Consider the following 27,237-nt stretch of genomic DNA (forward strand, 5'->3'; position numbering starts at 1 on the left):
AAAAATTGATGTTTTTAAACTATAAACAGTCTTAAAATTTTCGATGCTGTTATCGAGTAAACGAGTTTTTGCTACATTTCGATAAAGTTTCTCTAGCCATCTAAAGTCTGACACCATCAATCAGATAAAAGTGATATTTCAAAACTTGATTATTAGAAGAACAATACTTTCAATTATAAGAATTTGAGAAGCACATTCTTGGGGGGGGGGGAAACAAGGCGAACAATAATTCAGCGTCTATGTGTTTTTTGTTTTTACGTAACATATATGAAAGAAGTTTAAAATATCTTGTTAAAAAATATATTTTACTCGCAAGGTATTAAAAATTTAATTGGAATCAATACACTGGAATTCCAAATGCGTGTAGAATAAAATAGCTACTGTACAAGCAAGGAAGATACTAAATTTCGTGAGCTGAAAATTTCGCGAATTTCGTAGCTGAAAAATCCTGAAAGTATACCAAATATTTCGCGACGCTTAAGTTTTCACGATTACAACAAGCACGCGCAAATAGCAAAAATTAGAACTTCGCGCAAATAAGTACGTTTACAATACTAAATGCCCCATAAAATTCAAATTATTCTTTAAAAGGCTTTTTTAAACATTTCAAAACAAAGAAAAGTAGAAGCTATTAAGCTTCATAGAACTCTTTCATAAAGTTTTCATTATTCAGCGAAATTCAATTTCGTTTTCGGTGAAACGCTTTTCAAGATAATAATTTAAGGGGGAGGGGGATAAATTAATATTGCCCCAAACCTTTTACGAGCTTCGAAAGAAGAAGAAGAAGAAGAAAAAAAAAACACACAACTTTCAATACTTTTTAAAAAGTAGTCAAGTTTTTTTAGGACGAATTTCGATCTACAATATTTTTTTTCCTATTAAAATAGAACTATACTTAGAATTTATTTTTCTCCCTAGGAGTTTCTACTTAGATTAGCTATATTCTATTAAATTTAGAACATTTATTTGCTATTTAGAATTCTATTCGAAAGAGGTTTTTTCTTATTTAGAATAGAATACATTTTATAATTAATTTTATTCTAAATAGAATTAATTCTATCAATTTCTATTTAGAATAGAATTAATTATATAGATAAATTAACTCTTCATTAAATCTAGAGTTTTCTGAAGAATGAATTTCCTTTTCTTGAATTTAGCTTCAAATTTGGTTTTACATAACGAAGAGTGATTATTGACGGGGCAGAGCTGTTACATTAAGTTTTACAGAACTACTGATTAGAAAAACTTGGAACACAAGAACAAAACGTAGATTCCAGGGGAAAAAATAGTTTTTTAGCTAACGATGTCGCAATAGCCGAGTGGTAATGGTTTTATGTTAATTTTTATTAATTGGTTTATGCACAAATTTGTGTAAAACAACAATAACGATACACTTGAAAGGTAATTTAAAATATATTTTCTACAAAGTAGAAATGTTATTGCTTATATTCAACATTGCTAAATGACGAGCATTTGTCTCTGTAAAAATTTAACAATGCTGAAAATCAGTAACCTCAACAAAATAAATAAATAAATAAAAACAATGCGAGAGAATGCATAAAAACGAGCTTTTTGAAAAACTTTATTGCGTGGCATTCATTTACTTCATTCAGTTATATCACTTCCTTGAACAAGAGAAAAAGAAAACTAAAAACATAAAAAAATTGAACAGATGATTCAAACCCAATGTCGGATTCACTCAGTATCATAACTAAAAGGAGTAATGCTAAATGAAAAGTAACTGATGCGTAGCAGAAACGTTTAGTAACTCCCAGGGATGATTTGGAAGAGTTTACGCTTTATTCCTTTTTTAGTTTAGTTTCTTTTAGTTTCCTTAATATTTTTCATCAACACACGGAATTACCTTTCTCAGGGGCGCAGCGAAAGAATCCTTGATTTTAAGGCTTGTATGTGGTCAATACAAGTATGTCAACACAGTAAAATAACTTTGTAACACCGACCTATGTAACTAAGTTTTGCAGTTAAAAAAAGTCCTCTGTTCCGTCTTGCAAACATAGAAATTGTAAGGAAAATTAAATTTTGAATCAGTTTATAACTTAGTTCACAGCTTTAAATGAAATTTAGTTTTCACAGAAGAAAAAAAAAGTAATAGATTGCTCTTGAAAAAGCAGCTGTTATGCAAAACTGTGAAGCTAGAAGTGCAGGATAATTCACTCTCTTTTGATAGTGAAACATATCTATTTGTGAATGACAATGTACATATTATAGTGCATAAATATTGCTTTAATACTTATTCAGTTAAAAAAACTTATTCTGAAGTGCAAACACATATCGTTTATATATATTCTGAATATTAGTTTTAAAATTTGTGAAATCATCTGTATAACACCAAAACCTGTATAACGCAGATTCCGGTCCCACGGTGTGCGTTATAACGATCTTACTGTATGGTACTATATCGCTGCCCCAGAGTAATAGTAGGATATCTTAAAGTTACTCCTAGATTTCGGTGTCTTAGTGACGATATATATAGGAGAAAGGGGAGTACATGTGAAAATGGAATGTTTTACAATTATAACTTCCAAGCAAAAAAACAAAAAACCTTGAAAAATTCTCACGTAATGGCAATACGAGTCGTACTTATTGGCTAAACTTTTAGAGTAGTGAGCCAGTTTAAGTTTTGTGGTAAGAACTACTTTGTTTTAGCTGGTGTTGTATGTAATTTTATCACTGTCTTCTTCACGTCAAAACGTATTTTAAACTAATAAGCTAAACCTAATTATTACAAACCGTTACATGAACATTCAAGTAAATTTATGACAATGTCTATTGTCGTTTCAAAGCCCTATTTTCGTAATCTCCAGATATCTCTAAATATGCTACATTAAGCTCAAATCTGAAGATTGAAGGGGTATTTTCTAAACTTTAGGACCATTTTTGAGGCAGTAGACGCAAACGTTGAAAACCGTGTTCTTCTTATCGTTATCTTGATAAAAAACAAAGTTGTTTCCGATAACCAAATTTTTGGCTAAGAGTTGAAAATTGGTTTTGGAAATATTTTAATGAACAGCGTGATTCATTATTTCATCAAAAAATTCCAAACTACCAAGTCCTGATGCTGATATGCATCCTCACACAAGAACACCTTCACCGCCCTGATTAATTGGTCCAACCAAGTTTTAAGATTAAGTTCCTAATTTTTTCTTCTATTTACAATTATACAACAATTTAACCAAAAATGTTGAATTCATTCTTATCTGTAAGTAAGACGTAATTCCAAAACTTTTGAGCTTTTTTACATTGATTTTGCGACGAAAAGCGTAAGCTTTCAGTTTTTCGCACGGCGAAGAAAATTTCTGCGGGAAGAGGTCCCATATAATCCAGCTAATCAGAGAACTTGGCGAACAATTTTAGGTGAAAATTAAATGCAAAAAATTTCACCTAACTCTGCAGAAACTTTTACAGCACTCAAATGTGTATTTTCATAAATTTTTTAACTGTAAATCTCCGATCACGCTTTGCAACTTTGCCGGTTGACCTTTTCTTGCATTGTTTTCAGTCCTATTCTTTTCTTTAAAGCATTTTATCAAGCACTTTACCATAGAATCGAATAAATTAACTAATTTAGAGACATTTTAAAGCAGTTTACCGCTACTGTGAGGAAAAAATTCAAATTTTGAATGGTGTTTGTGGGTTTTTACGAATACCAGCCATGTTAAAGTAATAAGCACAATATTAAGGACTAAATAAACAAAAAATTAAAGCCAAATGACTTTTAAGGGTCAACACGATGCAAAAATAAGAAGAAAAAAAACGACATATGAGGTCGTTTTACTCACATATGAGGTAGTGAGAAGCAAAGGGATGTAAGTGGCAAAATTAAAAATTTGGAGATAACCAGTACACATGGTAGGTGAACCTCTCCTCTGTCTTGGGGCAAGAGATGGTACTAGTAGCCCTGGTAGTTGCTGCTATACAGCATGATTTAGAAAAAAATCTAAAAAATCTCAATGAAAGCCTACCTAGGATGTTATCTTTAAAAGCGTTTTACTCAAAACTTGAAAATGTCCACTTACAACCCTTTGCTTCTCACTGCCTCATATGATAATTTTAATCATGAATTTATTCGAAAATATTTGAGTGTACGATGACTTTTGTGGCGTATTATTTCTCTGTCTCTTCGTTTTTTGACCCATTTCAAAAAGAAGATCCGTCAATATTTTGAAAAAACTACAGGGTTTTATTTAGAATGACATAGGAATGACATGAAAAAATATTGGACTTCATATTCGAATTCAGTTTCGCGGTATTTTGGTTTTGCTAAAAAATTTCAAAGTGTACGAACACTTTTGGCAGCCACTATATCTTTTAATGAACGGCAGAAACCCATCAATGTAATTGATATATTGATGTAATTGATATATGTTTCATATTACGTCCCCAAACCCTCCCTGGGCCCATGTGAACAATTTAAGACATTTTTTAAAAATACCATAAAGAAATTATCTTTTTAAAAATATGAAAAAAAAAAAATCCATGACACAAAGAAAAGAAGGGGTCGTTTTTACATCACAAACTAAGCGCAACAAAATTGAAATGACTTGCTTTAAAAGAAAAAAAAAAGAACATGAAGTAATCATAATCTGTGGCCAGTTGAGTTTTAAAAAAAAAGATGAGTATTTTTTATCTAGTTGCCCAAAGTAAGACTTAGTCGCCAGGCGGCGAGTAGTGAGTGATTTGTTTTCAGTGTAGTCAAAACTTAATTTAACAAGAAGTTTCGCTCAGAACAAAACGTGCCACCTATTCCCATTTACCAATATCGATTTTCTAATATGAGCTAATCTCCTCTTCCGTTGGATTAGACTGCAAATTTGTTTCAAATACACCTTTTCACTAACGGAGACATGTTTCAAAAATGAAATAGACCTTCTTCTATGTTCAAAGAAAGCTACTAATATAATGAAAATAAGAAACTCGTCCTTTCAACACTTACATTTATGTTTTCATGAATTGCAATTAATCTAATAAATGACACTTAAATAAATTCCAGCGTTATATTTTAGTTAATTCCGAAGGTTACGACCAACGTTTATAATAATTCCAAAGCAATTTAGAAGTGTTTCTAACTACTCTTCTAAAGCATTCTTAACAAATCGAGAATTATCTCCATAGTCACTATTACACAGATCCACCAAAAATGTATGAGCAAAAGCAACGAATGACAAAACTGCATCATTTTGCATTCAAAATGAAAATTTCTGATAAACTGTAAATACAATATACAACGGTAAATATTTCTGAAAAACAAAGCATCCAGCCAGGCCCGGCTCCAGCGATAGGCGACCTAGGGCGGCAGATTTTAGGGGCGGCAAATTTCGAAGTTGATTTTTTTTTAAAGTATGAATATCTATTTCAGCGTCATAAGATTCACTACTTCGATGCGAAAAAAAAAAAAAAATCATAATTTAGGCATATAGAGTTTGTACCAGTGCTTGGACATGCAAAGCATAAGTCAGAATTTAACTAGAACTTCAATTTAATTTTAGAGTCGACAAATTGCGTGATTTAAAAATCTTTTTAAAATATTAATATCCGTTTCAGTGCCATAAGATGCACTACTTTGATGTTAAAAAAAGATAATTTAAAGTGTGTACCAGCGCTTGGATATGAAAAATCCAGTTTGGAATTTAACTAGTAACTCGTAAAATTTTAAGCACTTTATTAGTATTTCTATTTTATTAATATACTGGCGAAAATTCCCGGCGTTGCCTGGGTCAGTAATAATTGTGAGAAACAATCGCTACTCTCTTTCGTTTTCTGTTTTAACTGAAAGAACTCAAAACACACCGCTTTGACGTGATTAAAAATCGAATTTCTTCCTTGCCAATAAAAGTAAAATAGCAATAAGTATAAAGAACGAACGAGTATTCATTTAGAAACGGAAGCACGAATTGAAGCATATAAAAATTTGAAGAATTTCCAAAATATGAACTAACAAAAACAAAGATCACTAAAAAAAACCGTGCTCTTTATTAAATTAGATAGTACACACACAAAAAGAAGAAGGAAAAAAAAAAAAGCTCTCTACTATATTTCCCTAAGTGTGCAAAAAGTAGTTTCCAAATGTTTAAATGATTTTAAACTCATGTTTGCTCCGGAGAAGCCTTGATTCAAAATTTTCATTACGATTACTTTTCATATTGCTGTTGTAAGGCAACGAATTTTCGTAACAATGGGTTTTATATTTAGTCATTTAATGGGGGAAATTACATGATATTTACTGTTTTCCATCATAACGTTTTTAAACAAGTTTTTTAGGAGTAAATTATAGCCTAAGTTGCTCCCTCATAATGTAGCGTCTATGGTGAAAAAATGGTTAAAATCGGTCCAGTAGTTTTGAAGATTACGCCGGACATACATACATAGTAGCCATTTATGTATAAAGATTATTATTTTATATTATTATTATTCAATGGGGGGCGGCACTTGTCAATATCGCCTAGGGCGGCAGAACTACCAGAGCCGGCCCTGCATCCAGCTATCGCAAGTAAAAACTGGCTTCAAACGCTATGATTTGTTTTAACACCTTTATGTTAATAAACCAAAGATGAATTTTCTTTTGAAATCCCTTCATAATTCTTTTCTTCCAACATTCTAGGTAGAAAAAGAACTGCAGAGGTTAAGCTTGACCACGGAGAGATGGCGGATGAACTGAAAGCGGAAACGGAACAAAATCGACGAGGTCGTTCGAGCAGTAAAAACTTTACTGCTTGTGCGTTCTCCCTGATCTACCTATTACAAAATGAAGAGACTGTTTCCGCTTCCAGTTCATCCACCATCGCTCCGTGGCACGGCCATATTTCACTCTTAAAAAAAATGAACAATTTTTAATAAATAAATAATTATTAAGTTGAGCAGAGTATAATAATTGTTAAGATGAGTCTGACAGAGGTTGGAATCGGTCGTGACTACAATAATTCACACCTGATTAACTAAAAACTGACACGACAGATCTATTAATACTTTCGCATGAAAATGCTGGAAAATTCTAGAAAAAACAACGTTTATCAATATAAGTAGGGTAGACCGGGGCACGTTTACGCATGGGCCACGTTTACGCAGTGCCTTGGAGAACCAACAGTCATAACAGATTGATTCTACTCCCTAGCAAATACAACCCAAATTCAAAAAAATAGAATACTTTTATTGTTTGGAGAAAAAGCTTAATCTACCAATATATAAGAGCAAAGTAGATATTTAAATGAACGTGCCGCCATTCTTAGACTTTAAAGTGCACATAACATTTCATATAAACATAATTAAAAATTATCTTAGATAGAATTATCCAAAAGTTAAAAGTGATAAAATTTCAGATTGAGTCAAAAAAATAGAATATTAAAATTAAAATAGGAAAAAACATTTTCAAACGAAACAATATCAATATTTTGTCGCGTCATTTTTTGCAAGAATCACATCTTTAATCCTTTCAGATATAAATTCCACCAGCTGTTTATGTTCAAGGCTACACAGATACTGTTTCCATACCCTCTTAAATGCAGCACTGAGTTCAATTTTGTTAGCGAGCTCTAGGTCATGAACCTTTTTCTTTAGAATTGACGAATCCACAAATTTTCGATAGTGTTGAGATTGGTAGAATTGCTAAGCTAGTTTAATGCCGAAATCCCCTTTTCTGCTTAAAATCTACGAGTCAATGTAGAGATGTGACACGAAGCCGAATCTTACTGAAAGAAAAATGTGTCTCTGCTGTGCCTCAGAAAAGAGTATCATGTAGTAATTCCGTATATCTCGGTAAACAGCGGAATTCACACATTGTTTTAAGATACATATAATTACCTAGTTCTAGCAACTCACACACTGTTAAAAATAACCTGAAAGTTCAGGTAGTTTTCTGACTGATTTTAACAGAATATTTCTGTAATGCTTCAAAACGTATTTTTTCCTTACAACAACGTAAACATCCCGGACGAAAACGGAATTTTTCCATTTCTAGGGTTGCCGCTCTGCTGTACTTTGCTTTCATTAGTCTTCAAGTCATGATAAACATCCCTTATTGATAGTGCTTATTAATTGCACTGTTACATTTTGCTAATTAAAAGCATATTTAGAATAACAACTCGGATGCTGTAGACAAAATAGATAGCTTGCTATTTCATGTCTGGAGAGTAATATACTCGTTATGTCGAAATTGTTTATACGCCTTTTAGCTTTGTAGGTTTGGAAAAATGTTCGCGCCATTTTTAGACTGGCAGATGTGTTTTGATCGCCCTGATGATTTGATGTGGGTTTTACTGAGTCAGTATTAGAATATTATTGCGGTGTATTATTTTGCTCAATACTTCGAACAATTCTATTCATTAGTCATATTGTGCGTTCTAGCCGTGAGAATAGTTTTAGGATCCCGTGTTATCCATTTAAAATAAAGGCTATTGGATTACTTGTATCCAGATGCAATGGAGACACTTAAATTTAGCACCGCTGGTCACATGTAAGTATTGTTGAATATATTTGTACATGTTAAAATACACATGTATTTTTCTTGTTAATATGCATTTGATAAAATTCCGATGGTAGCTGATTTAGAATTTATAGAACTATTATAAAGTTATTGTTTTTGCTTTAACGCGTTGTATTCTTGAAAATCATTAAAACGTTAAATGCCAACATTTCGTATCAACCGAAGATTATCGTAGTGTGCGAGCAAGACAGAAAAAAATCACTCAGTTTTTTTTTTTTTTTTTTGACAGATTGAAAGTAAACATTTTGAATCTCAAAATAAAAGTATTTCTTGCTGTTATATTTTTTGCGGAAAGGCATAGCACATTGTTAATCTTTGAAAATATAATTTTGACAAGAGTAAGTTTTCTTGATTACTTAGAAATCTGGAAACATTCATTACTCCTTTCGGGATTTCATTTATAATAAAAAATATAAATTATTTATTTCCTTAGGATCTCATCCAACAACTTATTTGAGATTATTGCAAGTTTCTTGTAAAAACATTTCGGGTAAAACGAACTGATTGATATGTTTAGCCTAGTATAATGCTTATGCACTAAAAATCTATGTTGCTATTCCAATGAGAGAAAAATGCGGAAATCACCGGGGGGGGGGGGTATACATCATCTGAGCAAAAAATTCTTCACGTGTATGTCAATGATTCTGTTTTTAAACACAGTAAATTGGTATGCGGTACCCTCCATCAGGTATATTATTCCATGATAAAGTCAACCGGTTTTTAATGGTATTTTATTTGACTCATTCTGCAAATAAAAATATTCTATTTTTCATGTATGCTTTTCCATGCCACGCCAGAATATGTACGAGAAGAAGTCGAAGGAAATATCGAGCAGTATCAGCATCAAAAATTGGTGTTATATTTAAATCCACTAATTTCCTTGTTGGTACTTTTCGATTATTTTCATTCATCTGAAGGTGCGAATTTCGAGATGCTTGAAAGGTAAGTTATCAAGCAAAAATTTCACTAAAAATATATTTTAGTAATAAATACAAATTTAAAAAAATTATAGTTTTTGAATAGTTAAACTATTTTTCTATTTTATATCATTTTAAACATAGGATAGAAAAACGAAAATGAAATTTTAGTAAAATATGTGAAAATGAGAAACGAAAAATCAAGAACCGAAAGGTCTGTAAAGACACAGAAAGTTTTAAAACGGAAAAATAGATGAACGGAAAATTTAAAAACGGAAAAATAGATCAACGGAAAGAAGAGAAATGGAATTTTCGTTAAATCACGGAAAATTTATAAATGGAAGAACAGAACTAAACGGAGAAATGAGAAATGGAACTTCTGTTAAGTCACGGAAAATAATTTAACGGAAACGTAATATTTACGGCAACTTTGCTGCCGGTACTTTATCCGTTATTTTCAGGAAATTTTTTTAACAGTGCACTCTCATGCATATCCACAACATAAAGCATGTCTCGATTTAAGATTAAGGATGTCTTACACAAGATTTTTCAAGCACTTTGCTTCTCTAATGCCAAACCTGAACACCTCTTTCTTCGACAGATATTACAAATGAATATTCATCACTGAATAAAATATCTTCTCAGTTTTGTTGCACCCAAATGAGCTTCTCTTTGCTCCAGGAGAGTTGGTAACGTATCTGCTTCATGTTCATCTTTGGTTTTACTTCGAGGACCCGCAATTGCAATTGCAGTTTATGCAATCGTCAAAGTGTACTTGGCTTGGACACGATAACTGCAGATTCTTTCCAACACTTATGGATGTAAGAGGCAATTTCAAAACGATTGTTTTGGACGATTCACTTTAATTTGAGTTCATCTCTATCAGTTGTTGCAAGCTTCTATCTCATTTATTTCGGTCATTTTTTTTATTATTCGGTCCATCGATATTCTTTTGAAATCTTCGAGAACGTAGATAGTAAATAGCTCTTTTAATCCATGACTAACTGTTATTTTTTTTTAACTTGAACACTATTGATTTACAATTTATGTTATTGAATTATTTATACACTATTAAACTTTATACACACCTATATTAACATACGATAAGCAACTTCCTTGTTTCAGATTTTATCACGTTGAAAACCCACTTTCAGCAAAAGAATAACGTAAAATCTTCCGGACACCAAGCTTTATACTTGCAACAACCTACGCAGTTAACATAAGTATGCAAATATTTTCACTACTTTTCAAATTCTCATTAAATGAATTGATTATTCTAATTTTTTTACTCATTCAAAAAATCCACATAATTTTTAAATGTGTTAACGACACTTAAATCGTTAAAATAATACCTTTAAAGTTGTTGAAATTGTTTTACCCATTTATAAATAACATGTTTTACTTTGTATAATTAGCATACATTCATTTTACCCGACTCACTGACAAGTTTTGTTCAAACAGTTCTGTTATTCTATTTTTTTGAATTTGGGTTGTATTCTCACAAGTTTCTGAGCATTAGTCGAGCTTAGGTCCGGCATGCAGAAAGAATAATCTGTTTTCTATCAAGTTGAGTAAATTTAGTGTTGAACGTTTTGAAGCTTATTGTGAATAAATAATACATGGTTAAGAAAAAGCAAATATATAAAAATTAGTAGAATTTTACACTTTTTTGAGAATTGTGTTTGTATGAACTAAAATGTTATTATTTTTTTGCACGTTAAAAATAAATCCAAACTTGGTGACGGGGCAAGTTTACGAGTTGAACGTCAGAGCACCTTTACAATTGTTCTCACTGTGTCTTATTTAAACGTGCCACCAACACTTTTTTCGCTCCAAACTGTCTCAAACATTTTTAGTATTTTCCGGCTATTTAGTTTTGAAAATTACCATTCAATTTTTAATTAAGTTACACATTCGTATCTTATGAATTACAATTATATAGTGCTGTCTTCATGCCCCTTCAGCTTAAACTTTATACACTATTCAGTCTGTAATAAATTTGCTTTATTTTAGCGATGGTAAGACATTATGTTCAAAACACTAACAGAACCACGTTAGGTGTCAAAATAAATATGCGTTAACGTGCCCCGAGCCCGGGGCAAGTTTACGCAACCAAATTGGACTCAAAGGTTTTTTTTTTTTTTAACGGCTAAAAACACATGCAGAGCAACAATTGAATATACCAATTTTGACTCCATTAACTGCTTCATAAAAACGCAATGTCTAAAATTTCCTAAGTTAAAGCATAAAAATTAAAAAATTCACTGAAAAAAACCCGCGTAAACGTGCCCCGGTCTACCCTACTTGGTGACATCTAGCGATTTCTCGATAAGCTTGGCTCCAAAAATGACACCAACTTGGCGATGTCTCGCCAAATCCACATACACCTATATTAACAGGAAGCTAAGCAAGGAAAACAACTTACAACTAAAGCTTCAAAAAATAAACTAATTTTGAATGGAAATTTGCGAAATAAAACGCCAAATTTAACAAGATTACCAACAACACCTGCACAAAAAAATAAATAAATAAATAAATGATAATATCTACACAATTAGTAATTATATTATTGACGCCGGACGTAAAAACCACAGTTCTTATAAAAGCTATGGTTTTTCCCAAATTTACTTGCTTGTTTGCGCAACATTTTCTGCCGCTGGTTTTTTTTTTTTTTTTTTTTTTTTTAAATCGTTCTGGGTTGAATCTACAACAGCGTTTCAGAAACAAAACAATGATCAGTAATAGCTACTTTCACAAAGGCTATTAACTAGGGAATGTTTCTGAGAATTAGTTCAAATAGGAAAACGCATTTGTTACAGCTTTGAGCTGTGTTTTAAACAGTTGACCGAAAGAAATTAATGGTATGCGCATTAAAACCATTCTTAAACTATTAAATACGAAAAAAGTTGTTTTCATAAAATGTATTTTGTTTGTTTAGTACAACCAGCAAACTTTATTATCACAAGATGAATAAACTAAAACAAATTAATAATAATAATGATAATAGATTTGCTGCTAACTTAAGACACAATTTTTACAGAGATCAAATAACAGACAGCAGCGCAATTCCATACAATTAAATACAATTCACCATGGTTTCTAAACGAAAATACTTTTTAATTCTATCATTTCAAAAATTATGAGCTATTGAATAGCTAACAAACTTACCTTCAGATGCTATTGAATGTTTTTTGACAACTGATCTGGTTCCTGAAGTAGACTTTCGTTTCCTAAGGGTAACTTTTCTAAAAAGGATTCCATTGCTCTTAAGATTTGACTCGCCTTGCTGCTCTTTATCAGATTCACTTAAACTTGACTCACTAGCTAGATGCTGAGCAAATGAAGATGGACGGTTAGAGGAAAAGTTAGCAGGGTCTTGTTCAATTGAAGTGAATTTCTGCGCAACTCTTGGAGAAGAGGGTATGTTGGCATCAATCAAACCTTCCGCCTTAAGACCAGGACTGCAAACCCCACTGTCAGTGGTGTCTACAGAAGATTGCTGATGATCAACAGGATTTGGTTCTGGAACAGCTTGCTGCTTTTTTAATGGACTAAGACGTTTTCTAGGTAAAGGCACGGGAGCGAGGTTCTCACTTTCATCAATGATTTCACTGCTTGTGGAACGGGAACGATAGCCAATAGTGCAATGTCCTTCATCAGAGGATTGGCGTTCGCGGAAAGGCGATGGGTCTGAGAATTCATGCACAGTTCCAAACGGGCGGGATTTGTCAACGCGTACAGGAATAGTTGGTTCAGGATCAATCCCATTCCATGGGCTTACTCTAGGCAATATTCGAGGAGACGCCGTGGAAGCTTCTATGGGGTCCATATCTGGTTTAGCACTGTCTTTATTTCGTTCTATCAGTGAAGCCTCTAAATCATTGACAGAATTTACATTTTCTTCCTTTGACGCTTCTGAGACTACGGTTTCCTGTAACTGTTCATAAGTAAATATTCTAGGTGGCTTTTGAGGGGGAGTTTCAGCTGAACTTGTGGATTTCTTCTCTATCACATCAGATTCCAGCAAACCTAAAAAACGGAACAAATTAATTAAAAATAAAGTTTAGCAGTGAAAACCAGAATTTCTATTAAAAATGCGTAGCATATTGCTTTTGAACAACCAAATGGTTATAATCGTGGTCATGATCTTTCCTCTAAATGCTGTAGAGATCAATACGGTAATTGTCTACATTCAAAAAGTCTTCAGTAAGCATACTTCATACAAGTACCATATTTCGCATACCATATTTTTATACATGTGTATTTTAGGACATCTTTTTCTCTAAAATTTGCATTTGAGCATTAATAAAACCAGTAACTTGAAATAATGTGTTTGAAAGTATTTTAATAGCAAAGTAGGAAAAAGGAACAATTTTAAGTTTAATTTAAAATAAATAACATAAATTTCTTTTTCATGTAATCTTTCGTGTATAAATTAGTTATATCATTTGCACTACTTGATTACTTGTGTCCACTAGTGCATCCAGATTTTACCTTTGGGGGGAGAGGGGGGAGGTTCAAAAAAGTCTTTAAATGTACGTGAACTACCGTATTAAGAGTGGCAATGTGAGATCGCCAAGGGCTCCAGGGGTGGGTAGACTCCCTCCCGCTGCTCACCTATTTCTGTTAACTCCAGATAACATAAAATAGTTTAATTATCTTTTTTTTTTAAAGTTAACACTAAGATATTCGAAATACGATTAAAAAAGATAAAAATTTTCAAAACCTGAAAGTTTTATTTGGATTTATTTCGCATTTTAGCGTTTGCATAGTATCTAAACATAAGTAAATCAGCTAACATTAATAACATAAATACAAGTGCCCACATTTATGCTAAGACAACTACTGAAATATGTTTTCTGGTAAAATTCGTTATCCACTGTTAACGTGATGTAACCTGCTTTGCGATGTCCCATGAAATCATTAATTTTATTTAATCTTTGTTTGGGGGGAGTGGGGCATGAATATGTTTATATTTGCATAGAATACAAAAAATCTCCATCTATCACGATTAACACACATAAGATAATTTACAAATGTCAGAAACAAGACTTCTAATCCGACACATTTGAATTGCTCAGCAATTTTGCGAAAACTAATCCTATGTACGTGATTCAACTTTTTCTGCATTCTTTTGACAGAACCACTTATTTCAAACCAGTTACCTTCCAAGAAAAAGTGTCGACCCCAACCAAACCACTATTGCTTTTTAAAATTATTACACTGCGAACGGCACAACATTTGTTCTCTCAGAAGACGTTTATCTCCCCACCTACTTCACTTCAAACCGCAGAAAGAACTGCACCAATTGCATAAGCCCAGTCATTGAACTCCACCCACTAAACAGTTATACCGGTTCTAGCCTACATCAGAAACTTTAAAAAACTAACTCGAAGTCAAATGTCAGCAATGGTTTTTAAAAAATAACTTAAAAGAGAAAAACGTTACTCAGGCAAAATAAATGTAAAACTCTACTAATGAAAAGCTGATAACTTAGTCTACTGTACGAAATGGTCTGAGACCCGAATTAAATTGACCTATACTCCTCAAATTTCTTCAAAACTAATATTTAAATATATAAATAAATATTATTGAAGTTTCAATAATTCAGTAATTATGCAAGTATCTTCAAATTTTGCAGGAATCGGTAAATTTTCTGCAGATTTTATCAATTAGAAGTAGATGTAAATTTCCTGCTAATGACGTTTATTCGGCTCAAAACTCGACATTTTCACAGGAAAAAGACTTGAAGCCTTTACGAAATTCTGCAAGAAGCCTGCAGAGAGTATACAGATTTTTTCAAAATTTTCTTCTTTAATTTGCCACAGAAAATCGACAGAATTACGCAATTATTGAAACTTCAAATCACGACAACCGTATGATTGAACTACTTTTGCTTCGACAACCCTATACCATTGTGTTTGTAATATTTTTAAGCTACCATTTTACATGAAACTTATAAAGAGAGTCGACTTATGAGGGTAGGTCAACCTACAGGTAAGCCGGATCTTACACAATAAAAGTTCCACCTTTTCTCTCTGAACAAATAAATAAGAAAAATTTTATCATAGAAACAACGAAGCTGTGTGCCACAGTGAATCATGTTGGTTTCACTAGCAGTTGAGAATTTTTATGTTAGTTAAATGTGAACGGCGTTACAAGAGAACTAGCAAGTGACAACATTGTGGTCACAGCGGGCCACTATACCCAGGGCCGGATTAAAGACTTCGGGACCCATAGGCATTCGAAGTGTTGGGGCCCCCTCACACGTGTATTTTATATTACATAATCTCATATATTATTTCTCTAGCCTGTATTTCTGTCACCACGCAAATCCTTCATCAAATTTCATATAGCTTACCCCTCATTTTAAAACTTATAGTTTTAGGTTCTGACTACAATTTTAAGTATTACCAATAATGTTTATTAACAATTAATACAGTAACTAAAAGGGAGCTCCATTTTTTTAATTTTTCCTTTCTTTCCTTTTTTTTTATCACAATGAACTTTTTTCTTACATATTTTCAACTTTAAGATTTCTCCGGGGCCCCTAGGCAACTGCCTACATTGCCTATTTAGTAATCCGGCCCTGACTATACCCCTACAATGGTGACACTACTGTAGCAAAGGGGTATTGTGGTACTCCCATTAGTTTATGAAATTGAAAATAAACACGAAAGTGGTAAACGTTTCGCGTTCTCCTTCATTAAATTTTACCGTATCATAAATGAGGTGGTGTTATGCTAAAGCAAACATCTCCATTTTTAATAACCTTCGGGAAAACACGAAAAACTATATTATTTATTTACTGTTGGACTTTACTGCAACAAATAGTTGTTAATATTGTTCAGTTTGTACCTAAAGTTAATATTTTACACCATGTTTTGATAGAAATATGCTAATTATGTAACGTTAAATATTGGATGTATTCTTTTTTGCTTGAACTAGAAGGATACGTCTTTTTGCATGAGTTAAGTTGGGATATGTTCGCTTTTGCTTGGACAATTTGTTTTTTCAATTTATTTAGTAAAGCCCCCAAAAGTTTAACAAAATAATATACAGCCCGGGAGTTTCAATTTCAAATTTAATCTGCTGCAATAGCTGCAAATATCAGTAGCTGGTGATGTTAAACTCGCAAAATATATTATGAAACACAGACATTTTTACTTGCAATTTTACATCAACAGGGTTGTTGTATAACTAGATAAGTTTTGTAATATTAAAATCAGAATGCAAATAAATTCTCTTCGACTTTTAGCGATTGTAATAACTTTCTCGTCTTTTAAGCTTTTTCACAAATTCTCGAACAGAATTCCCCCCCCCCCCCACTGATTTTCTACAAGTTAGATCGCCACCACAATTCTCCTTCAGACTTTGATTTGTAATCAACTTTTTAGCTATATTACTTAACCTTGTTGGTTTAATTGAGCAAGGTGCATAAAAAAGCTTTTTAAGCACTGAAATTACGTTTCCGTTACTGTTGAAGATAGTTAACATTAAATACATGTGTGCATTGCGGATGACCAAACTACAGCTTCCCATTGGCCGAAGTGGATTTGTTCTTGTTTGCTTAGGACACATGTATGGATATGATCTTTTATGCACAGACCGTCAATTTTCAAAGCTCTAAAATAATACGATATGATTTCTTAGAAGTAAAACCAACTACACTACCGTATAGGAATGAGGCTAACAAAGAAAAATCAGTCATGACCTAAATTTTTGCATTTTTGTGGATATGTTTGCATTTACATGGCGCCTTTTCAAATGAGTTGTGAATATTTTTTGACGATTATTCTTCAAAATTTTCCAAGTTGCAGACTTAGAACTTCCATCCTATGGGTGTAATCTTTCATAACCCTAGACCTCCTGGTACAGTAGTATCCCCAAATCTGAAGTTCTGCTCGCGTCTATGAATGAGTGATGGAGCCAGGGTCTGATTACTGAATAGGCCGCAACTAATTTGATGGTTAGCTAATGGCTGAAACTGTAAAGTTTGACTACAAGAGTGCCCCGAAAAAGTGTTTGGCCTAGGGGTCTGCCGATATCCTAATTGGGTCCTGATAGAGCCCAACGTTTTCGTAACATATTCGAAGATTTTGTTGCTAAAAACACTACAGCTTGAATATACTTTCGACCTAAAATGCATATTAGTGCGCATATTGAGCTACCAGTTAGGAGTTTTTAATCAACGAAAAGAGCTTCATACAGAAAAATAGCTATCACTCTTTTTTTTCTCCTTCTTTTTAGGTGATAATGCAATTAGCAATTACGAAATGCGTCCATTCATTCTATGCACGATATGGAACCATCAAATTAGAATTTTACAATCAGCGCTATAGGGCCTATATCTAGGGGCTTCTCCCCCCCCCCCAAGGAATGAAAAGAGTCATCGACATTTCACAGCGGAGTAAAATTAATCTTAATGATCCATATTTACGAAAACAGTGTAAACCATTGTAAAGATCATTTAAACGAAAGAAAAATTATTTTTCTAAGGATGAAGTGGACGATGGCAGAGAATGAAAATTTTTATGTCCCCGAGATGTCACTCATTTCAAGAGCCACTGTCGACTGACGTCTGCGAGACGTTCTTCATTTCATGTTCCACTAAATTTTTTGACGTCTTCCAAACATCACTGCATGTCCAGAGACTCCAACTGAATTTTTCGGAGATTTGTATGGCAAGTTTTCCTAACTTGACTGCGCATAGTCAAGTTAGCAAACTTTGCCACACAAATCTCCAAATTTCGTTTTAAGTTATCTCTAAAAATAAAATAAAGATATGTTCGCGACCGCTCAAAGTAAATTTTTGCGTACACGTAAGATCATAAGCAACCATAATATATGTAGTTTTTATACAGAGTGTTTATAAAGCCATACACTGACACAGAAAATTAATTAAAAAAATACATCAGTTTTAAACACACACACATATAAATCTACATATATATATATATATATATATATATATATATATATATATATATATATATATATATATATTACGGATTTCTAAAGAAAAAAAGACTAATTGCTCTGTAATTTTTTTCACATAAAAAGTATACTCCAGCCAATATTTTGCAACAAAAATTAAGTCGACTATTCATTAAGGGGACTAGCAACAAATTGAGGAAACAAAAAAGGTTTTTGATCATTTTTCATTGTAAATAGCTGGGAATAAGCTATAAATTTCAGAAATAAGTTAAAAACCTATCTAGAATTTATTTTTATATTTTCGTGAAAGTATGTATCTCTTATACCCACGGAGATATAAGCATTTCTTTCAAAACTGCAAATTGTTTTTGAAGGTTTTCGGCTCACATCAGGCAGATTTTCCGTCAAACGTTTCTAAACATTCAGAATATTTGACATATTAGAGAAACATAATAATAAAATTTGAAATTAAAATATTGAAAATTAAATGAAATATGAAAGTTTAAAGCAAGTAATTTTTCACTACGCATGGGCGAAAGATAGCAAAACTTTCATAATCGGAAACCCAGATATATCCTACATCTCATAAAAAATTCTACCTTGATATCTTTAAAATCTAAAAAGTTATCAGTGATCTAATGAGACGAATTTTATTAATTCTAGGCTAGACGACGAATCGTGAGGGATCGTTCGGAAAGTGTTGCCAGTTTGCGAACGACCCTTTACTATTCATCGCCTATCCAAGAATTATAGAAATTCGGCTCATTAGATCGCTGATAACTTTTTAAATTTTAAAGATATTGAGGTGGAATTTTTTTTTATGAGTTGTAGAATATATCTGAGCTTTATATTATAAAGGTTGTAAATTATTATCTTTCGCGCATGCGCAGTGAAAAATTAATTGCTATAAACATTCATATTTCATTAAATTTTCAATATTTTAACTTCAAATTTTAGTATTATGTTTCTCTAATATGCTGTCAAATATTTTAAAAGTATAGTACCGTTTGACGAAAAACTCTGCGGGATATGAGCCGAAAACCTTTCATAAAATTGGCATTTTTGAAAGAAATGCTTGTATCTCCGCGGTTATAAGAGTACTTTCAAGAAAATATAAAAATAAATTTTTGATATATTTTTAACTTATTTCTGAAATTTATAGCTCCTTCGCAGCTATTTACAACGAAAAATGATTAAAATACCTTTTTTCGTCTCCTCAATTTGTTGCTGGTCCCCTAAATGAATAGTAGACTTAATTGTTATTGGAAAATGATAGCTAGAGTATATCTTTTAGGTGAAAAAAAATTACAGAGCAGTCGGTCTTTTATTTCTCGAGAAATCCGTAAAAATGAATTTTTGAAAGTACCCCAATACTTTTGATCATAAGAAGTGAAGAATATTGAAAAGACCAAACCAAAAGCTCATAGATGCACAACGCAGCAAAACTAAAAAGCCAAGTAAATATATAGTGTAACGCATATGCTGCAGCTTAAACACTCTCTTTTTTAATTTGTAGTTTAATTTTTTAGTGTTTTGACCATATTTATTGAATCCTCCACGGCTGATGAGCTCTGGATTCAACCTTGCAACCTTTTTCTAGTAATTGCTGCTTTAATTTTACTTTTTTCACATCATGATTATTCTTAGATATTGTTTAAAACTTGTTATTTTGCTTGAATATATATATATATATATATATATAACTTCAATCTTTATCTCAACTTTCAGTTATAGGAAGATTTAGACACTTTTCAACCTCGTTCCAGGCACTAACGCAGTCAGGATTTTCCTTCTGGGGGAGGAGGGGGTTGGTCATAACTGTGCCGTAGGCAGCATCTGCAGAAATGAGTTCTCGAGATATTTGAAGAAATGTGTGTTGGATTCAATATTAACAATAGGGAAGTGTTGAAAATAGACGTTTTTTTCGCAGCTTTTCTTAAGCGCAAAACCAAATATGCAAGCTTATACAATGAAGCTAACGTGCAACAGATGACAAAAATGCAAAAAAAAAAAAAAAAAAAAAAAAAATGAAAGAAAAATAATTTACTGCCCTTTATCTGCATACGGCGGAACAGTCCTTACATGGATAAAAACTGCCACGTTAGAATTGGCTATATGTCTTAAAATCAAAATTTCTGGAGGGTTGACCCTCAACCCCAGCTAATGGGGGGGACTTGATGAGATAAGGATCAATACAAAAAAAAAATAATTATGTATAAATCTTAAACGGTTTTTATTTAATAAATTTTTCTATCAGTGCAAGACTTTATAAACACCTTGTACCTTAAGAGAATTCAATTCCGGTAGAAAAAAAAAACGGCAAGGAAATTTAATCCTTTTTTCTTTTTTTCTTTTTGACAAAATCGAAACTTTGAAACATGATTTTTAAAAATTATTAAATTTTTAGTACATTTTAAATAGCAAACTGACCTTTCAAGAAGTCTGAAAAACTCATGTCACTGTCATCTTACTCTTCTTTATCGTGATCGAATATGTTCTTCTTCTTCATCATTATGATCATCAAGAGGCATAGCTAATTCCAAATTGCAAGAAAGATTTAACAATAGTTCGTTCATTTACTTTTGAGAAAAAGACTAGTGAATCACTCGCAGAACATAAAAGCGACTGCAGGTGATTTTGAAAAGAGAAAGAAAATTTTTGTCTTCGTTTGACGTAACACACTTTTAAGAATTTTTACGTTCTTTTTACTGTATACAGAACGACAATTTTTTCCTTCGTAAATTAAGGCGTAACACATTTGTAAGAATTTTTTTGGCTCTTCTTGCAGCATACAGAACGACAATTTTTGCCTTCGTTAATTAAGAGGAAACATATTTTTAAGAAAAGTTTTTAGGTTCTTATAACAGTCAGAACGACTACTTTTGCTTTCGTTAATTAAGACATAACGCATTTTTGAGAAGAATTTTTAGATTCTTATTACAGTTTTCTGGAAAATATGGTAAGTGATAAAGAGCGAATCGTAAAGCTCAAAAGAATGGTCCGAGATTTATTATTCAAAACTTCTTTTTTATCATGAAATATTCTAACTGACTTTCTTTTGAGTCAGTTAGTAATAAAAGGCAAAATTTCTTTCTTTTTTTTTTTTTTGTTCGAGTCGAGTTTAATTTGACAACACTGAGTGTTCGGAGATAAGAATTTGTTGCTCTATTTATAACTAAACATACACTACTGGCCAAAAGTATTGCAAGTTTGAGGTATCTATCATCTTTTCAAGATGTCACGAATGAAGAAAATAAGTTTAGTGAAACAATAACTAAAGTTTGGCACCATGAAATAAAAAGAATAGTAATAATAGAGCAAATACCTTTCCCAAGTAACACGCACGGTGGGGAGATAATTGGCCAACGGTGGCTAACGGTAGGGAATGGTGGGTTAGCAACGAACGATGAGCCAACAATGGCACTACAGTTCCGTTGGAGATCGTTGGGCAACCGTGAATATTTTCGATGGGCCATTGTTGGGAAATTGTTAGGTACTGCAGCAGATCGTTGGCCCTTCGTTGGCTAATGGTTGGTTGGGTAACGGTTGCCAAAGCGGACATTCCGTTGACCAATCATAATCTCCACCGTTGACCAACCATCTTCCAAGCTATTGTGTTACTAGGGTTATGCTTGAAAAGTAAAAGAAAATAAAACAACGCAAAAAGGCGCAAATTTTGCAGGAAAACTACATACATGTGTCTCAGGGTTTCAAGGAACCTCTTTTTTAATGCAAGAAAGCGAGCTTTTGGATGTAAAGATATCCGATAAAATGTCTTTACATCCAAAAGCTCACTTTTTTGCACTGAAAAAGGGGTTCCTTGAAACAGCGAAACACTTGTATGCAGTTTTCCTGCAAAAAATGTGCCTTTTAATGCTGTTTTATTATTATTATTTTTTTTTAAGAAAAAGTGTTTTGCAAAACCTTCTGGATTCCATGCCTAAAAGAGCGGCTGCTGTAATCAAACGAGCGGCGGCGCAAAACCATAATGTTTTTCGGTTCAGTTGCACTCACTTATTATTTTTTCTGCTCACAGTAACTTGAAATTGTAACTCAATCAGTGGCGTAGCAAGGCGTGGGCGAAGCGGGCGACAGCCCACGGCCTCGAGCCACCAGGGGCCTCGCAACAAAACTGATTTACATCATAAAATACCCAAATATCCGAAGTTATCTAATAATACCAAATATAATGATATTCTGTGAAACATGTAGTCAATGTGATCCATTTTTGTAAGAAATGTACGAAAGAGAATTAATGTTATCATTATACAATCAGGAAACAGGGCGCCCCCCAAAAAAATAATTTAACCTAGGGCCCCTCGATATCTTAATCGGGCAGTGTCTGTAATTTTATTTTTCCTATTTAAAAATTAACTCTTTTTAACACATTAGTCCAATTTAGGGTTTCCAATCCCGCACCAATCTCAGTCCCGCGGGATTTCGGGGATTGTAAGGAGCCGATCCCGCGGTATTGACTTTATTCTTTTAAAAGTTCAATTTTTATATCAAATTGAAAAAGGTGTGCTTTTTGGAAGGACTGCTTGTGTTACATAAAGTAGTAGTTATCGCGAATTCTGCAAACCAATTGTAGGGTACTTTATATATCTCACGGTGACAAAGACATCGGAAGGCACTTTCTACAGGTTAGAGAGCATAAATAAATAAATAAAAAATGCCAGATTTTTTATTTGCTTTCTTCTTCGGAAAAAATGCGCACTTTTAGTAAGTTAAAGGTTTTGATAGTATTCCTTAAGTTTACAGAAGCGTTCAAACATTGCATTCAGTCTACTCCATCGGATTTTGCACTCTGTAATACAGTTTATCAATTTTTATTAAAGTCCATTTTTCAGGGTTTCAATATTTAGTGATGGTTTTCGAAAAGGTTTATATTTTTAACGCATTTTCACAAAAATATACTCTATTTTATTGTTTTCTTGAATGTTAAATCTACCGTTCATAGTATGAGAGAGTTTTTCTTACTCTTCCTGCAGATATACTGGAAAGTGATTAAAACTTCAGATGATACTTGTAAAAATATCCGTTTTATGGGCCGCAAAGGTTGGAAAACGTTTGCATGGAAAATCTTGCGGGATTTTGCTCTCAATCCTGCGGGATTAATCCCGCTAAATATCATGCGGGATTCGGGATTACGGGATTGGAAACCCTAGTCCTATTACTATTGTTTCTTTACAATTTTATAATATATCTCCCATTCTGTGTTTTCAATCACCTTCTCCTTTTATAAAAAAAGTGGTTGAATGCAACGCACCATTCCCCACAAAAGCAAAAAGTTGCATTTTGTGAGGAAATCCCTAGTTTCGTGCATGAGAAGACAATTTTTTCAATGATAATGTTTGTTTTTTTCAATGATTATGTTTGTGTCGGTCTCAGAATCGCCGAGATCAAAGGCGGGCCCCTTTTCAGTTTGGTCACTGGTCCCCCTCCCCACATAAAACTTATAAAAATCATACTAATCAGGGCTCTTCCAAAAGCCAGCCACTAGTTTTCAACTAGGCTGACGCGACTTCTCGTTGGCCCCAGTCTAACTCTTATATGGTAAGTTGAGGCAAGTTTTAACTCACATATACACTTGAAAAACGTTCCATAGAAACTTTTTATTTTTTACAAAATTTACTTTCAAAACATGAAAATGACTTTTGTCTTTATTTCTCTGGGTCAGTCGGGCAGAGTTCAGATCTAGATGGCTCCCTTTTTCTGTTCACATGTAATACACTCTAGACCAGTATGAAAAACATTAATTTGCATTTTATAGGATTTTTTTTTTTTTTTTAAGTAACTAAAATTCCATACTCGTGAAAAACAGATAGTGAGAGCTAGCTACCTGCAACCAAAACGCGGATGAAGAGGAGTTTAAAAAAATCACAAATCAGTTAAGTTTTTCAAAATATTTAAACTGAATGCCCAATTGTGAGTAAGAGGGAATTATTTATATTTAATCGAGTGGTAAAATTAGACACAAAATTGCATGTTATAGTTTTTTTTTCTTTTTCTTCCAACTAGGCGTCTTTCTTATGAGCCCTGGCGTACAAGATTTTAATAATTTGGCTTGCAATTGTGCAAAATTAATGTCTCGTCTTTTTTTTTGAGTCATTAATACTTTCTAAATTACGTAATTTAATGAGTGGTTGTGAAATGATTACGAAAATTTGTATACAAGTTACCTCTCTACATAATCTTTTATAATTTTGTTACAACTAATAAATAAGATTTACTTACGTCCTATTTAAAGGTGGGTACAATTCAACATCATGTTGAAAACAAATTACTCCAGGTAAAATATTTATAAAAAAATTAAAAAATACAAAAAAAAAATTTTAAAAAAACGCCATTTTCGACTTTTTTTTTTCATTTTTGACTACAGAGATAAGTTATAAGGTGTAGAAAGGATCTTAAGAAATTAATTTTTGCTTTAGAGTTTTTTAGGAATGCAAAGAAAGATGTCAACTATGTGTCAACATTCAAGCCTTAAGTTTCCTTCTAGCACTTACAAGCTTTAGCATTTCCTGTATTAGCGTACAAAATAAATAAATAAATAAAAATACTGAAATATGATGTCGAAGCCTTTATCCATAGCCGATTGAGTGACTTTATGGATTGTAAATGCCATATTAGTTTTTACTTGCTTCAAATGTAATTTTTAGTTATAATCATAGTAGGCTGGGAGGCGAGATGGTAAGGCGCTGTCCATCTGCACTGTGGTGCCGGGGTTTAACCCTTGGTGTCATGTCGATGGATTTTTGAGATGCAGGAAATCGTCAGCGCCCGTGTCGTATGATTATGCGGTACATGAAGGCCACTTCTGCATTCCTTTGGCTTTGAATACCCTTGGCAAAATTAAAACTCTAGTGCAGTTTCGCATCGAAGAGAACCCAGGCGCCACTAGGTGGGAAAATGGGTGCCAAAATTATCAGTCATTCATATCCGCGCCTAAATGGCGTCACATGAAAGACTGGATGCCATATTGGGGATCGCATTAGGTCTGCAAAAGGTTAAATTGCTCCACGCAGCCCGATTAAAAAGAAAGATAATGAAGTTATAATCAGGAGGCCTCGCAAAGCTCAGCTGCCCACACCCAGTTTTCATGTTGCTACGCCACTGAACTCGCTTTTATTTAATATAAGGGAAAACGAAATGGATTTCAATTTCTGATAACCTGAACATTTATTTTCTTATATTCTGTTTTTCATGAAATTAAATAATTTCTTCAGCTCAATGACTCAATCACATCTTGTATTTAAACTAATTTTACATTTTGACATAAAAGTATCTGTTGAATTGAAAAAAAAAAGGTGTCATGCTAAAAAAAACGTTAAGTCTTCTAAAACATGCAATTACTTTTGTCCAGTAGTATGCACTGACACTTAATACATATTTATTTCTTAGCCAGTCAAATGACCAGTTGTGGTAGAAAACGAAACACGACAAATACGGGCGTAGCCAGAGTAGCCATGCCAGAGGGAAGCAAGGAGAGGTAAATGTCCTTCACTTGATCAAAAGCATATTCAGCTCCTTATCTTGCACTAGTTTCTTTTTCAACCTCAAATTTAAATTTTTGAAGCAAACAAACATTTTCTCTCGTCAATTTGAGTTCTTAATCCCCATTAAAAGGTAATATAAAGTAGAGAAAATGAAATATTCGGATTATCGTATTTGACATTCTTAAAATACATACTTTTAGATTGAGTTGAGTATTTTACATATAATGAACCACTGGACGTTATCAGCTGTCTTAATTCACCTATGACACTAGGCCCAATAAAATGGCAATTATTCTTTTTCAAAATATTTATTACATGCTTTCGTTGGTGATGAACTGATTCACCCCAGTGTTTAGTTACCGCAAGGGCAAACAAGGTACAGCCCCCGGACCCCCAACTGCGACGGGCCCCCAAACACTCCCATATTTGAAATGTAAATAAGTTTTAAAAAAATGAACATCGAAACTGAATAAAGAATGGCATTTAAGTACTACAAACAATCAGTTCTTGAAAATATAGCTTTTCACAAGTTAAACTCTTATTGGAGAGAGATCACATGTATAAAAATATGGAAGTCATGATATGGAAAACGTTTAATTAAAAAGATATTTATTTATGAAATTATTTATGCTCTTGTTCTCTTGAATCATATCAGATAGTAAGTTTTTTTGTTGTTGTTCTTGATGAAACATTTATCAATTCTTATTATCATTATTTTATTTTATTTTTCGAAAAATTCTACCAATAATATCAGCTATTTTGTATACTAAATATTCACCACAGATTACATTAGTCCGCTAGACACTTAACATAATCGTTTCTAACATGTCTGTCACTTCGAATTTTTCGGGAGGGGGGGGGACAAAGGGTGTGTAATAACAAAAAATAGCAAAAACCACGCCCACTTGTATGTAAATACATTAATTTCCCAAATCCAGGGGGAGGCAATGGATCCGCCTGACCCCCTAAATGATGATAATTTCTGATAAACAGTTTATGATGGCGTGAGTTATTGGGATTTCACTATGGTAACTTGCTGCAAAAATTGGGGAAACACTGTGTCCGCAATACAGTTTACTGAAGCAAAGTTCACGAATGAAATTCAGAGAGATGGCAACCCTAAGGCCTAGAGGAGCGCAGAGGCGGACTGGGCCGTAGGTACAGCGCCCCCCCCCCCCCCCCCCCCGGGCCAATTCGCCCTCGAACGTCTTCTCCGCGCTTTCGCTTGTTTTTTTTTTCTTTTTTTTTTACCTGTGTACCTTCGCTTTTTTTTTCTTTTGCTCCCCCAAACCAACGCTCCTTCGATTTTTTTTTTTTGAACTTTGCGCCCTTGAACCTGAGCTCCGTCGCTTTTCCTTTTTATTTTTTTCGTTTTCAAACCTGAGCG

At 33.1% G+C, this 27,237-nt stretch overlaps 1 protein-coding gene across 1 annotated transcript in view; it reads right to left on the bottom strand.

The window, feature by feature from the left end:
- Positions 1-27,237, bottom strand: part of LOC129231143 (uncharacterized) — a 165,396-nt gene that overhangs the window by 52,272 nt on the left and 85,887 nt on the right. Inside the window, exon 4 of the mRNA XM_054865391.1 lies at positions 12,583-13,443. Within this exon, the coding sequence (XP_054721366.1) occupies positions 12,583-13,443 (861 nt within the window). The remainder of the gene's footprint in view (positions 1-12,582; positions 13,444-27,237) is intronic.

This window comes from Uloborus diversus, chromosome 10, assembly GCF_026930045.1.
Source record: "Uloborus diversus isolate 005 chromosome 10, Udiv.v.3.1, whole genome shotgun sequence".
Classification (NCBI taxonomy): Eukaryota; Metazoa; Arthropoda; class Arachnida; order Araneae; family Uloboridae; genus Uloborus; species Uloborus diversus.